This window comes from Diorhabda sublineata, chromosome 7 (assembly GCF_026230105.1).
Source record: "Diorhabda sublineata isolate icDioSubl1.1 chromosome 7, icDioSubl1.1, whole genome shotgun sequence".
Classification (NCBI taxonomy): Eukaryota; Metazoa; Arthropoda; class Insecta; order Coleoptera; family Chrysomelidae; genus Diorhabda; species Diorhabda sublineata.
In genome coordinates, this window is record NC_079480.1 from 33,493,385 (window position 1) to 33,506,857 (window position 13,473).

At 33.3% G+C, this 13,473-nt stretch overlaps 1 protein-coding gene across 6 annotated transcripts in view; it reads left to right on the forward strand.

The window, feature by feature from the left end:
- LOC130447145 (tropomodulin) overlaps nt 1–13,473 on the forward strand; it is a 64,855-nt gene that overhangs the window by 22,060 nt on the left and 29,322 nt on the right. The window contains exon 1 of one of the 6 annotated variants that reach the window (XM_056783818.1): nt 7,695–7,952. The exons of 4 other annotated variants lie outside the window; for them this stretch is intronic. In XM_056783818.1, coding sequence (XP_056639796.1) covers nt 7,917–7,952 — 36 coding nt within the window. In that variant the 5' untranslated portion in view covers nt 7,695–7,916. Of the gene's footprint in view, nt 1–7,694; nt 7,953–13,473 lie in introns of those variants that run through there. One more of the 6 variants, XM_056783820.1, reaches the window with a different exon arrangement.

Consider the following 13,473-nt stretch of genomic DNA (forward strand, 5'->3'; position numbering starts at 1 on the left):
GAATATTTGTTTTTATTTGTGCATCTCAGAACGTAAAAATACTAAACCATAACCTCAAATTGTACAAACAATAAAAAATTACGAATATAAACATAGATAAACGAATGCGATGATCATAAGCACAGGAAAAAAGACAAACGACATCAAAATAGATCATAGATAAACAGAAAATTACAAACACATCAACTAAGATGATTATGTGAAATGGTTGATTGAGGAAATGATTACAAGAAGCTGGAACAGTAAGAACGAAAAACGAAGGAAAACCTGGATAGACAAAATCGATAAAGCAATTAAAAACAGAGGGATGAAAGTATATGAGGTGTTACGGCAAATAAAAAACCGAAAGGAATGGAATGGATATTGGAAAATTGAAATCACGATAAAAGAAACTCAACCCCACGTTTTACATCCCTAAGGGAGGATAGACAACGATGAGTACACAAAGAAACATCGACAAGAAAAACGAAGATGATTGAAATGATATTAGAGATGAGATTACCAAAAATAAATATACTCAAAAATAGTCGGTCTTCATGAATCAAATATAATTGTCTCCAGAAAAAAAAAAGTGCCTATTAGATTTGTTTTTATGTGTTTTACAAAGAATTTTTAAATATTATTTTTTGGCAACTATACTTGGATCGACGCCAATAATTTAACCTTTTATATACTTGGATTCGTACAGAGACAAAGTTCAATCAATCAAAAATATAAAACGAAAGGAATTTTTTAATGATAAGACCCGCGGAAATTATTCCAGTCGTTGTAGAAAACAACAAAAATTCATGACGATTACATCATAGTTTATTAGTATAATCGACTTATTTTTATAGAAATACAAATCATTTTCTTAAGACTCCGATTTTTTGAAATCATCATATAAATTGATGTTAAATACACATTTTTCCCTTTAAATTTGGGGGGGGGGGTGGCGAAACCCAAATTAGAAACTCTGCGGTTGATTATACTGGTCGATAAAAAAATTCATATTACATAACTAAACCTCTAACTAAAAAACAAATAAACGACATTTAATGTTTATTTTTCCAACTGTCTTTCTTAAATAAGCAATATTTCTCGACCTACATTAATTAACCTCTATCATCTGATTCTAATCAATCAAAATTGACAGTTGTGACAGTGACATTTTTGACATCCATGACATTTGTGACATCCATGACAGATATATCATAGACATTATAACCCACAGATAAATAAATAAAGAGTGAATCGTATGAAACCAAAAAAATACTATTTCCTTACATTTATTAAAAAAAATAATCATTAAACGTTTTTAAATCGTATTTAAACACTTTTTGCACTACACTACATAGAACCACTTACTATGAAACTTAACAAAATACTAATTTTTAATCTTATTTTTATGTTTATTATTCTGAATAATACAGTTTAGGTATTATTTGCTAATGTAAACAGGGATAATTAAGCTTTTGAAAAGTGGCACAAGTTAGGGCTAAATAAATATTTTTTGTATTATAATCCGGTCAATGTAGAAGTTAAATGAATTCCCAGCAAGCTGAAAATCAGTGAAATTGTTTAAAATACAATTGAACATAGAATTTGACGGTTTCCCATTATTTCCTTGTGTGGAAAAAATTTTATTCAAGGTCAAAGGTAAAAAAAATAAGTTTTTCGCAATTTTCAGAAAAACGGTGAGTTTTATCATAAAATTACTTCAGACAAAAATTATAGATCATAAAATTATCTACAAAAAACGTATCAATACTTTTTTTCCTACGACCCACCGTTTCTGAGATATTATGATTCAAATAGTTATAAAAGTTGTATTTAATGATTTCACCAATATATTTTTAGCAGTAAACTTTTTTTACAACATTGAAATGAACCCACACTTGTGAGTATTGTAAGAAAATTCTGTTGACTGGTTGGAACTGTTATAAGTTCATCAAATAAATTACCAATTGACGAAGTAAATCTGAAACATTATAACTTTTACAATTTTTTGAATCGTTATATCTCAGAAACGGTGGCTCGTACAAAAAAAAGTATTCATACATTTTTGTAGATAATCTTATGATCTATAAAATTTTGTCTGGAGTATTTTCATGATAAAACTCACTGTTTTGCTGATAACCGCGAAAAACTTCTTTTTTTACCTTCACAACTTTTTGAATCGTTATATCTCAGAAACGGTGGCTCGTACAAAAAAAAGTATTCATACGTTTTTTGTAGATAATTTTATGATCTATAATTTTTGTCGTCTGAAGTATTTTCATGATAAAACTCACTGTTTTGCTGATAACCGCGAAAAACTTCTTTTTTTACCTTCACAACTTTTTGAATCATTATATCTCAGAAACGGTGGCTCGTACAAAAAAAAGTATTCATACGTTTTTTGTAGATAATCTTATGGTCTATAATTTTTGTCTGGAGTATTTTCATGATAAAACTCACTGTTTTGCTGATAACCGCGAAAAACTTCTTTTTTTACCTTCACAACTTTTTGAATCGTTATATCTCAGAAACGGTGGCTCGTACAAAAAAAAGTATTTATACGTTTTTTGTAGATAATTTTATGATCTATAATTTTTGTCTGGAGTATTTTCATGATAAAACTCACTGTTTTGCTGATAACCGCGAAAAACTTCTTTTTTTACCTTCACAACTTTTTGAATCGTTATATCTCAGAAACGGTGGCTCGTACAAAAAAAAGTATTTATACGTTTTTTGTAGATAATTTTATGATCTATAATTTTTGTCTGGAGTATTTTCATGATAAAACTCACTGTTTTGCTGATAACCGCGAAAAACTTCTTTTTTTACCTTCACAACTTTTTGAATCGTTATATCTCAGAAACGGTAGCTCGTACAAAAAAAAGTATTCATACGTTTTTTGTAGATAATTTTATGATCTATAATTTTTGTCTGAAGTATTTTCATAATAAAACTCACTGTTTTGCTGATAACCGCGAAAAACTTCTTTTTTTACCTTCACAACTTTTTGAATCATTATATCTCAGAAACGGTGGCTCGTACAAAAAAAAGTATTCATACGTTTTTTGTAGATAATCTTATGGTCTATAATTTTTGTCTGGAGTATTTTCATGATAAAACTCACTGTTTTGCTGATAACCGCGAAAAACTCCTTTTTATACCTTCACAACTTTTTGAATCGTTATATCTCAGAAACGGTGGCTCGTAGGAAAAAAAGTATTCATACGTTTTTTGTAGATAATTTTATGATCTATAATTTTTGTCTGAAGTATTTTCATGATAAAACTCATCGTTTTGCTGACAGTCGCGAAAAACTAATTTTTTTGACCTTTTACCTTATTTATTATTATGGGTCTAATTTGACCGGACTATTATTGGACGGGTATTTCCATTTTAAAATTAAAGGTCTCAGTGTTATGAATGAAACGCCCTTTGTATTTACTATTCAAGTGTATACATCTAATTCGAGAACTATTTTATTTTCGTTTGAATATTAAATTGAAATAAGATTATTATTGTGTCACGGCCAAGACGAAAATTGTTTTTTGGCAAATAATAATGTAACAGTGATTGAATGATACAGTAAATGGGAGGAATTCATTTCACATACACATTACAGTTCGTTAAAATTTAATGTCTTCGTTGAAAGGTTTTATTTAAATTCAAATTATTTCATAATTTGTAATGACCAACAACTATATTAACAAAAGCGTCTAATACGAACAAGCCCCACTGACTTAAATTGTTTTTTCATTCCCACGATCACTTCGTGCTCGAGCGTTTTCCGACTAGCAAAACTTCTTGCACTGCAGCAGCATTTTTATTTGAGTCCCAACTTCACGTTACAAAAGGTTTGACGCGCGTCCCACATGAGGTTTTTCCGCACATTTTTTCCATCAGCAAATTGTTTGATGAAACTGTCTAAGGAGATTTGTTCCATCTTTTCTTTCAGGGTATTGCAGAAATAAGTTATACACGACCAGTTGGTGGTGTTTTTTATCCACGACACTTTCTTGTACAACTTTCTTCACTGAATTTCGATTATTTCATCGCATTTTAGTCATTTCCTTCAGCAGATTGTTTGATGAAACTGTCTAAGGAGATTTGTTCCATCTTTTCTTTCAGGGTATTGCAGAAATAAGTTATACACACCCAGTTGGTAGTGTTTTTTATCCACGACACTTTCTTGTACAACTTTCGTCACTGAATTTCGATTATTTCATCGCATTTTAGTCATTTCCTTCAGCAGATTGTTTGATGAAACTGTCTAAGGAGATTTGTTTCATCTTTTCTTTCAGGGTATTGCAGAAATAAGTTATACACGACCAGTTGGTGGTGTTTTTTATCCACGACACTTTCTTGTACAACTTTCTTCACTGAATTTCGATTATTTCATCGCATTTTAGTCATTTCCTTCAGCAGATTGTTTGATGAAACTGTCTAAGGAGATTTGTTCCATCTTTTCTTTCAGGGTATTGCAGAAATAAGTTATACACACCCAGTTGGTAGTGTTTTTTATCCACGACACTTTCTTGTACAACTTTCGTCACTGAATTTCGATTATTTCATCGCATTTTAGTCATTTCCTTCAGCAGATTGTTTGATGAAACTGTCTAAGGAGATTTGTTCCATCTTTTCTTTCAGGGTATTGCAGAAATAAGTTATACACGACCAGTTGGTGGTGTTTTTTATCCACGACACTTTCTTGTACAACTTTCTTCACTGAATTTCGATTATTTCATCGCATTTTAGTCATTTCCTTCAGCAGATTGTTTGATGAAACTGTCTAAGGAGATTTGTTCCATCTTTTCTTTCAGGGTATTGCAGAAATAAGTTATACACACCCAGTTGGTAGTGTTTTTTATCCACGACACTTTCTTGTACAACTTTCGTCACTGAATTTCGATTATTTCATCGCATTTTAGTCATTTCCTTCAGCAGATTGTTTGATGAAACTGTCTAAGGAGATTTGTTTCATCTTTTCTTTCAGGGTATTGCAGAAATAAGTTATACACACCCAGTTGGTAGTGTTTTTTATCCACGACACTTTCTTGTACAACTTTCGTCACTGAATTTCGATTATTTCATCGCATCTCAGTCATTTCCTTCAGCAGATTGTTTGATGAAACTGTCTAAGGAGATTTGTTTCATCTTTTCTTTCAGGGTATTGCAGAAATAAGTTATACACGACCAGTTGGTGGTGTTTTTTATCCACGACACTTTCTTGTACAACTTTCTTCACTGAATTTCGATTATTTCATCGCATTTTAGTCATTTCCTTCAGCAGATTGTTTGATGAAACTGTCTAAGGAGATTTGTTCCATCTTTTCTTTCAGGGTATTGCAGAAATAAGTTATACACGACCAGTTGGTGGTGTTTTTTATCCACGACACTTTCTTGTACAACTTTCTTCACTGAATTTCGATTATTTCATCGCATTTTAGTCATTTCCTTCAGCAGATTGTTTGATGAAACTGTCTAAGGAGATTTGTTCCATCTTTTCTTTCAGGGTATTGCAGAAATAAGTTATACACGACCAGTTGGTGGTGTTTTTTATCCACGACACTTTCTTGTACAACTTTCTTCACTGAATTTCGATTATTTCATCGCATTTTAGTCATTTCCTTCAGCAGATTGTTTGATGAAACTGTCTAAGGAGATTTGTTCCATCTTTTCTTTCAGGGTATTGCAGAAATAAGTTATACACGACCAGTTGGTGGTGTTTTTTATCCACGACACTTTCTTGTACAACTTTCTTCACTGAATTTCGATTATTTCATCGCATTTTAGTCATTTCCTTCAGCAGATTGTTTGATGAAACTGTCTAAGGAGATTTGTTTCATCTTTTCTTTCAGGGTATGGCAGAAATAAGTTATACACGACCAGTTGGTGGTGTTTTTTATCCACGACACTTTCTTGTACAACTTTCGTCACTGAATTTCGATTATTTCATCGCATTTTAGTCATTTCCTTCAGCAGATTGTTTGATGAAACTGTCTAAGGAGATTTGTTCCATCTTTTCTTTCAGGGTATTGCAGACATAAGTTATACACGACCAGTTGGTGATGTTTTTTATACACGACACTTTCTTGTACAACTTTCGTCACTGAATTTCGATTATTTCATCGCATTTTAGTCATTTCCTTCAGCAGCTTGTTTGATGAAACTGTCCAAGTAGATTTGTTCCATCTTTTCTTTCAGGGTATGGCAGAAATAAGTTATACACGACCAGTTGGTGGTGTTTTTTATCCACGACATCTTCTCTCCCACAATAACAACATTTCCTTTATATTTCTTGTAGATTTGACCTACTCCATAGGTGGACTCTTTTAAAAACTAACTTTTAGTTCGTTCAGATTCTCTCATCTACCTCCAGACCCATGGATTTTTCCTAAGGAACAAATTATCTCCATCAGTGACACTTGGAGTTCTAATCTTTCGAAGGGTCTTTCAGCTACAGCTTGAAGCCTCCATGCAAAGGTTAAATTCGTCATAGCAGCACCCAGTTATGCCTGATTATTAATTCCTAGGTATATTACGTAAAATGATTCGCCCATAGCTGTTAAAACAGAGCTGAAAGTAAATCATCCTCAAGGTTGCTTGGATAAGTTGTTTTCCTGGAAATACTTCTCAATAGAAGGGCCAAAAAGTAGATTTATTCACTCAAAAACAAGGAATGTCCTCTACTTAACAGTTTATCTTTTAAAATTTTATGTGATTCGAAAAGAATTTCCGATAGATTTTATTTTTGCAGTCGCCAAGTCAATTTATCTTTTGTAAGTTTTTGACCTGGCATCATATTCTCACCAGTCCTTTTCTGTCTTTGAACGGGTCTTCCAATTTCTAATTTGTGTATATACTCCTTCATTTAAGTACTCAGATATCGAAATACTGTTTATAGATATTTATTTTTATTATATTTTTACCACGACAGCAATAAAAAAACCAGATGTGAGTGATCTGAGTTACGCTACTGTTTGGATTTCAAATAGATTTTCATATTAAACAAAATCGTTTGACCTCAAGGATTCGATCTAAAATTAAATACCTACGCTCATATCTCGATTGCAAGATTATCTATATAAAAAATTGCCGCACTTGAGGCCAATGAAACGTTAATTAGTTCGTAAATTATCGTAACTAGGAAGCATATAAAATATAAATTCTGATTTCGCAACTTTAGGTGCCTATAACTCAGAAACGACGAGTCGTATTATAATTTTTTTATGTCACGTGAATTATTTTCACGTCGTCTATTCATTCCCGTATTTTTTGCAACCTGTAGATACTGAATAAAGAATAAAGAAGAAAAAGTTAAATATTTAAGAGAGGAAATTACTCAGGAGAAGAAAGATAAACCAGGGAATAAGGAAAATGTATGATGAACAAGGAATCATCAAAATCACGAGATCAAGGAGACTAGAAAAAATGTCGGAATCGAGGAAATGGCCGATACAGAAATATGGCACGAGGAACGATTTTGTCATTAAAAAATGACTCTCAATGTGCATTCTGCATTTTTTATTTATCTATTTAAATGAAGGACGTGTTTTGATCGAACCTAATCGACGTTTCGGCTTAACTTTGTCTTTCATCGAACCGTATAGCTGGCAAATTGAAACGAGGATCCTATTTTCTTTTTCGCACCCACATTTTCGAAAATACCTCGGGGAAAATTCAGTGTGGCGCTTACAAATGAAACATTTCGGTTTTAAATACGCGATTAGATGCCGAGAACCGCATGTCACGATCTACCTTAAATTCGTCTCCAAAAATAAGGAGAGCGCGTGTGTGAGTGAATGTTGTGAGTCTAGATACGGATTCTGATTCATCTCATTTTCAGTCTCCGAAAATATTTAAATAAGTTTGTGGATGTGAAAAGTGATTTTGTGGAAAAGTTTTTTTGTTATTAGAATCCACCCAGCGGGCTATGGGCTATGGAGTTCTTTCAGGAATGGTCGTCTGTACGCAAGGTCAGTTGATTAAAACCCATCGGTTGATGTTGACACTCACATTTGCCAAAATATATAACATTTAAATCATTTGCGTTTTACGTATACTAGAAATTCAACTGTATCAATTTAGATCTTAAAAAGTCTTTTTCATATATTTTGGCGGTTACAGAATTTCCAAAAAGATAAATGTATCTTGAAAATATCATTTTTTGTGTCTTTTGAAATATGAGAACAACAAAAACACGGACAGGAAAACTGGAGTTCGAGAGTAGAGAAAAATCTGTGGAAAGAATAGGAATTGGCAACACTGTAATATAAAGCTGATTAAAACGATACAGTAGAATGAAATTTATCTAGAAAAACTGTCAGGAAAAGTATATAACACGTAAAATAAAATCACGAAACTCTTAATATTTATTTAAACAATGATACCGATTTTTAAACTACATTTTTAGAGTTTATTTCGTTTACACAAAGACATCCATTTTGAAAGTTATCCTGGCGCGTATCCAGAATCAATTCCCTAATTGCAAAAGTTGTTAAAGATTCAAAATAAAACTGTGCAATATTGTCGATATTTCGATCTTTATCGAACTCAAACGTTGATGAAGATCAACAAATGGAAAAAGTCGATGAGGAATTTCCTAACCTCAAAAAGTATGAAGCAGCTGGACGTCGTCGTTTGGATGAACTTTCCAAGTTCAATGAGACGCTTATCCACAATAGAAACTGCTTTAACCTAATCAGAAGCCTTCTTATCTTCAAATATACTTTATTGTCGACGAATACCATGGAAAAGACATCCATTTTGAAAGTTATCCTGGCGCGTATCCAGAATCAATTCCCTAATTGCAAAAGTTGTTAAAGATTCAAAATAAAACTGTCCAAGACTGTCGAATTTCGATCTTTATCGAACTCAAACGTTGATGAAGATCAACAAATGGAAGAAATCGATGAGGAATTTCCTAACCTCAAAAAGTATGAAGCAGCTGGACGTCGTCGTTTGGATGTAGGATCCTAATAAATTATGCATCAAGTTTTTCACCCTGCTGGTCACATATTTTCAAGGAAACGGTCCAAATTTCTAAGCTCAATCTTTAAACTGAACCTGTATACAGTCTACTCAATCAACAGTCAAAACTTTTTCTGATAAATACCTGAATACCATCTTTTGGAGCCAAAAAGTTAGGAAAAAAAATTCATGCTAAGTTTCAAAGTTCAATGAGAGGTTTATCCACAATAGAAACTGCTTTAACCTAATCAGAAGCCTTCTTATCTTCAAATATACTTTATTGTCGACGAATACCATGGAAAAGACATCCATTTTGAAAGTTATCCTGGCGCGTATCCAGAATCAATTCCCTAATTGCAAAAGTTGTTAAAGATTCAAAATAAAACTGTCCAAGACTGTCGAATTTCGATCTTTATCGAACTCAAACGTTGATGAAGATCAACAAATGGAAGAAATCGATGAGGAATTCCCTAACCTCAAAAAGTATGAAGCAGCTGGACGTCGTCGTTTGGATGAACTTTCCAAGTTCAATGAGACGCTTATCCACAATAGAAACTGCTTTAACCTAATCAGAAGCCTTCTTATCTTCAAATATACTTTATTGTCGACGAATACCATGGAAAAGACATCCATTTTGAAAGTTATCCTGGCGCGTATCCAGAATCAATTCCCTAATTGCAAAAGTTGTTAAAGATTCAAAATAAAACTGTCCAAGACTGTCGAATTTCGATCTTTATCGAACTCAAACGTTGATGAAGATCAACAAATGGAAGAAATCGATGAGGAATTTCCTAACCTCAAAAAGTATGAAGCAGCTGGACGTCGTCGTTTGGATGTAGGATCCTAATAAATTATGCATCAAGTTTTTCACCCTGCTGGTCACATATTTTCAAGGAAACGGTCCAAATTTCTAAGCTCAATCTTTAAACTGAACCTGTATACAGTCTACTCAATCAACAGTCAAAACTTTTTCTGATAAATACCTGAATACCATCTTTTGGAGCCAAAAAGTTAGGAAAAAAAATTCATGCTAAGTTTCAAAGTTCAATGAGAGGTTTATCCACAATAGAAACTGCTTTAACCTAATCAGAAGCCTTCTTATCTTCAAATATACTTTATTGTCGACGAATACCATGGAAAAGACATCCATTTTGAAAGTTATCCTGGCGCGTATCCAGAATCAATTCCCTAATTGCAAAAGTTGTTAAAGATTCAAAATAAAACTGTCCAAGACTGTCGAATTTCGATCTTTATCGAACTCAAACGTTGATGAAGATCAACAAATGGAAGAAATCGATGAGGAATTCCCTAACCTCAAAAAGTATGAAGCAGCTGGACGTCGTCGTTTGGATGAACTTTCCAAGTTCAATGAGACGCTTATCCACAATAGAAACTGCTTTAACCTAATCAGAAGCCTTCTTATCTTCAAATATACTTTATTGTCGACGAATACCATGGAAAAGACATCCATTTTGAAAGTTATCCTGGCGCGTATCCAGAATCAATTCCCTAATTGCAAAAGTTGTTAAAGATTCAAAATAAAACTGTCCAAGACTGTCGAATTTCGATCTTTATCGAACTCAAACGTTGATGAAGATCAACAAATGGAAGAAATCGATGAGGAATTCCCTAACCTCAAAAAGTATGAAGCAGCTGGACGTCGTCGTTTGGATGTAGGATCCTAATAAATTATGCATCAAGTTTTTCACCCTGCTGGTCACATATTTTCAAGGAAACGGTCCAAATTTCTAAGCTCAATCTTTAAACTGAACCTGTATACAGTCTACTCAATCAACAGTCAAAACTTTTTCTGATAAATACCTGAATACCATCTTTTGGAGCCAAAAAGTTAGGAAAAAAAATTCATGCTAAGTTTCAAAGTTCAATGAGAGGTTTATCCACAATAGAAACTGCTTTAACCTAATCAGAAGCCTTCTTATCTTCAAATATACTTTATTGTCGACGAATACCATGGAAAAGACATCCATTTTGAAAGTTATCCTGGCGCGTATCCAGAATCAATTCCCTAATTGCAAAAGTTGTTAAAGATTCAAAATAAAACTGTCCAAGACTGTCGAATTTCGATCTTTATCGAACTCAAACGTTGATGAAGATCAACAAATGGAAGAAATCGATGAGGAATTCCCTAACCTCAAAAAGTATGAAGCAGCTGGACGTCGTCGTTTGGATGAACTTTCCAAGTTCAATGAGACGCTTATCCACAATAGAAACTGCTTTAACCTAATCAGAAGCCTTCTTATCTTCAAATATACTTTATTGTCGACGAATACCATGGAAAAGACATCCATTTTGAAAGTTATCCTGGCGCGTATCCAGAATCAATTCCCTAATTGCAAAAGTTGTTAAAGATTCAAAATAAAACTGTCCAAGACTGTCGAATTTCGATCTTTATCGAACTCAAACGTTGATGAAGATCAACAAATGGAAGAAATCGATGAGGAATTCCCTAACCTCAAAAAGTATGAAGCAGCTGGACGTCGTCGTTTGGATGTAGGATCCTAATAAATTATGCATCAAGTTTTTCACCCTGCTGGTCACATATTTTCAAGGAAACGGTCCAAATTTCTAAGCTCAATCTTTAAACTGAACCTGTATACAGTCTACTCAATCAACAGTCAAAACTTTTTCTGATAAATACCTGAATACCATCTTTTGGAGCCAAAAAGTTAGGAAAAAAAATTCATGCTAAGTTTCAAAGTTCAATGAGAGGTTTATCCACAATAGAAACTGCTTTAACCTAATCAGAAGCCTTCTTATCTTCAAATATACTTTATTGTCGACGAATACCATGGAAAAGACATCCATTTTGAAAGTTATCCTGGCGCGTATCCAGAATCAATTCCCTAATTGCAAAAGTTGTTAAAGATTCAAAATAAAACTGTCCAAGACTGTCGAATTTCGATCTTTATCGAACTCAAACGTTGATGAAGATCAACAAATGGAAGAAATCGATGAGGAATTTCCTAACCTCAAAAAGTATGAAGCAGCTGGACGTCGTCGTTTGGATGTAGGATCCTAATAAATTATGCATCAAGTTTTTCACCCTGCTGGTCACATATTTTCAAGGAAACGGTCCAAATTTCTAAGCTCAATCTTTAAACTGAACCTGTATACAGTCTACTCAATCAACAGTCAAAACTTTTTCTGATAAATACCTGAATACCATCTTTTGGAGCCAAAAAGTTAGGAAAAAAAATTCATGCTAAGTTTCAAAGTTCAATGAGAGGTTTATCCACAATAGAAACTGCTTTAACCTAATCAGAAGCCTTCTTATCTTCAAATATACTTTATTGTCGACGAATACCATGGAAAAGACATCCATTTTGAAAGTTATCCTGGCGCGTATCCAGAATCAATTCCCTAATTGCAAAAGTTGTTAAAGATTCAAAATAAAACTGTCCAAGACTGTCGAATTTCGATCTTTATCGAACTCAAACGTTGATGAAGATCAACAAATGGAAGAAATCGATGAGGAATTCCCTAACCTCAAAAAGTATGAAGCAGCTGGACGTCGTCGTTTGGATGAACTTTCCAAGTTCAATGAGACGCTTATCCACAATAGAAACTGCTTTAACCTAATCAGAAGCCTTCTTATCTTCAAATATACTTTATTGTCGACGAATACCATGGAAAAGACATCCATTTTGAAAGTTATCCTGGCGCGTATCCAGAATCAATTCCCTAATTGCAAAAGTTGTTAAAGATTCAAAATAAAACTGTCCAAGACTGTCGAATTTCGATCTTTATCGAACTCAAACGTTGATGAAGATCAACAAATGGAAGAAATCGATGAGGAATTTCCTAACCTCAAAAAGTATGAAGCAGCTGGACGTCGTCGTTTGGATGTAGGAACCTAATAAATTATGTATCAAATAATTGTGAATGACCCAGTTATTATTATTGTTTTTACTTCCTCATGTATTTTCGAGAGCTGTTCTCATTGTAGTTTGCAATAAATATCGAAATTTTGAATCATTTCAAATGTACTGTGAACTGTTTCATTTATTTTTATAAGAAGATAAACATCGCAACTAAAAATAATCGCGGACATGTCGTATTCGATATTAAATATTCGACCATTTTGTAATATTGAAACAATCCATTGTTTTTGTGCCAAATTTTCTCGTAATACTTAGCCAGCAATCGAAAATATTCATCGAAACTTTTGTGTATCATTAACACATACTATCGGAGCCGCCGCGCCGGTTGGATAATTTTTTACGCTTGTCAGCGAGATGTCACAACGTTTAAGTCCAAGTCCATCGATTTTTAGTATATTTTTTCTTTCAAATAAATTTATTTATAGACAAAATCGATTGCACGTTCGAGGATGGTCATAAGACATTTTGGCCATTACGGTTGTATGAGTTGGTGCATTGTCTTGGGCCAAATTCGGCCATTTTTGCTTGATTTTTTCGCGCAAACGTTGCCATAATATTCGTCGTTGATGGTTTTTTCCTTTTTGAAGGTAGTCAATGAAAATTATACCAGAAAACCGTCGCCATG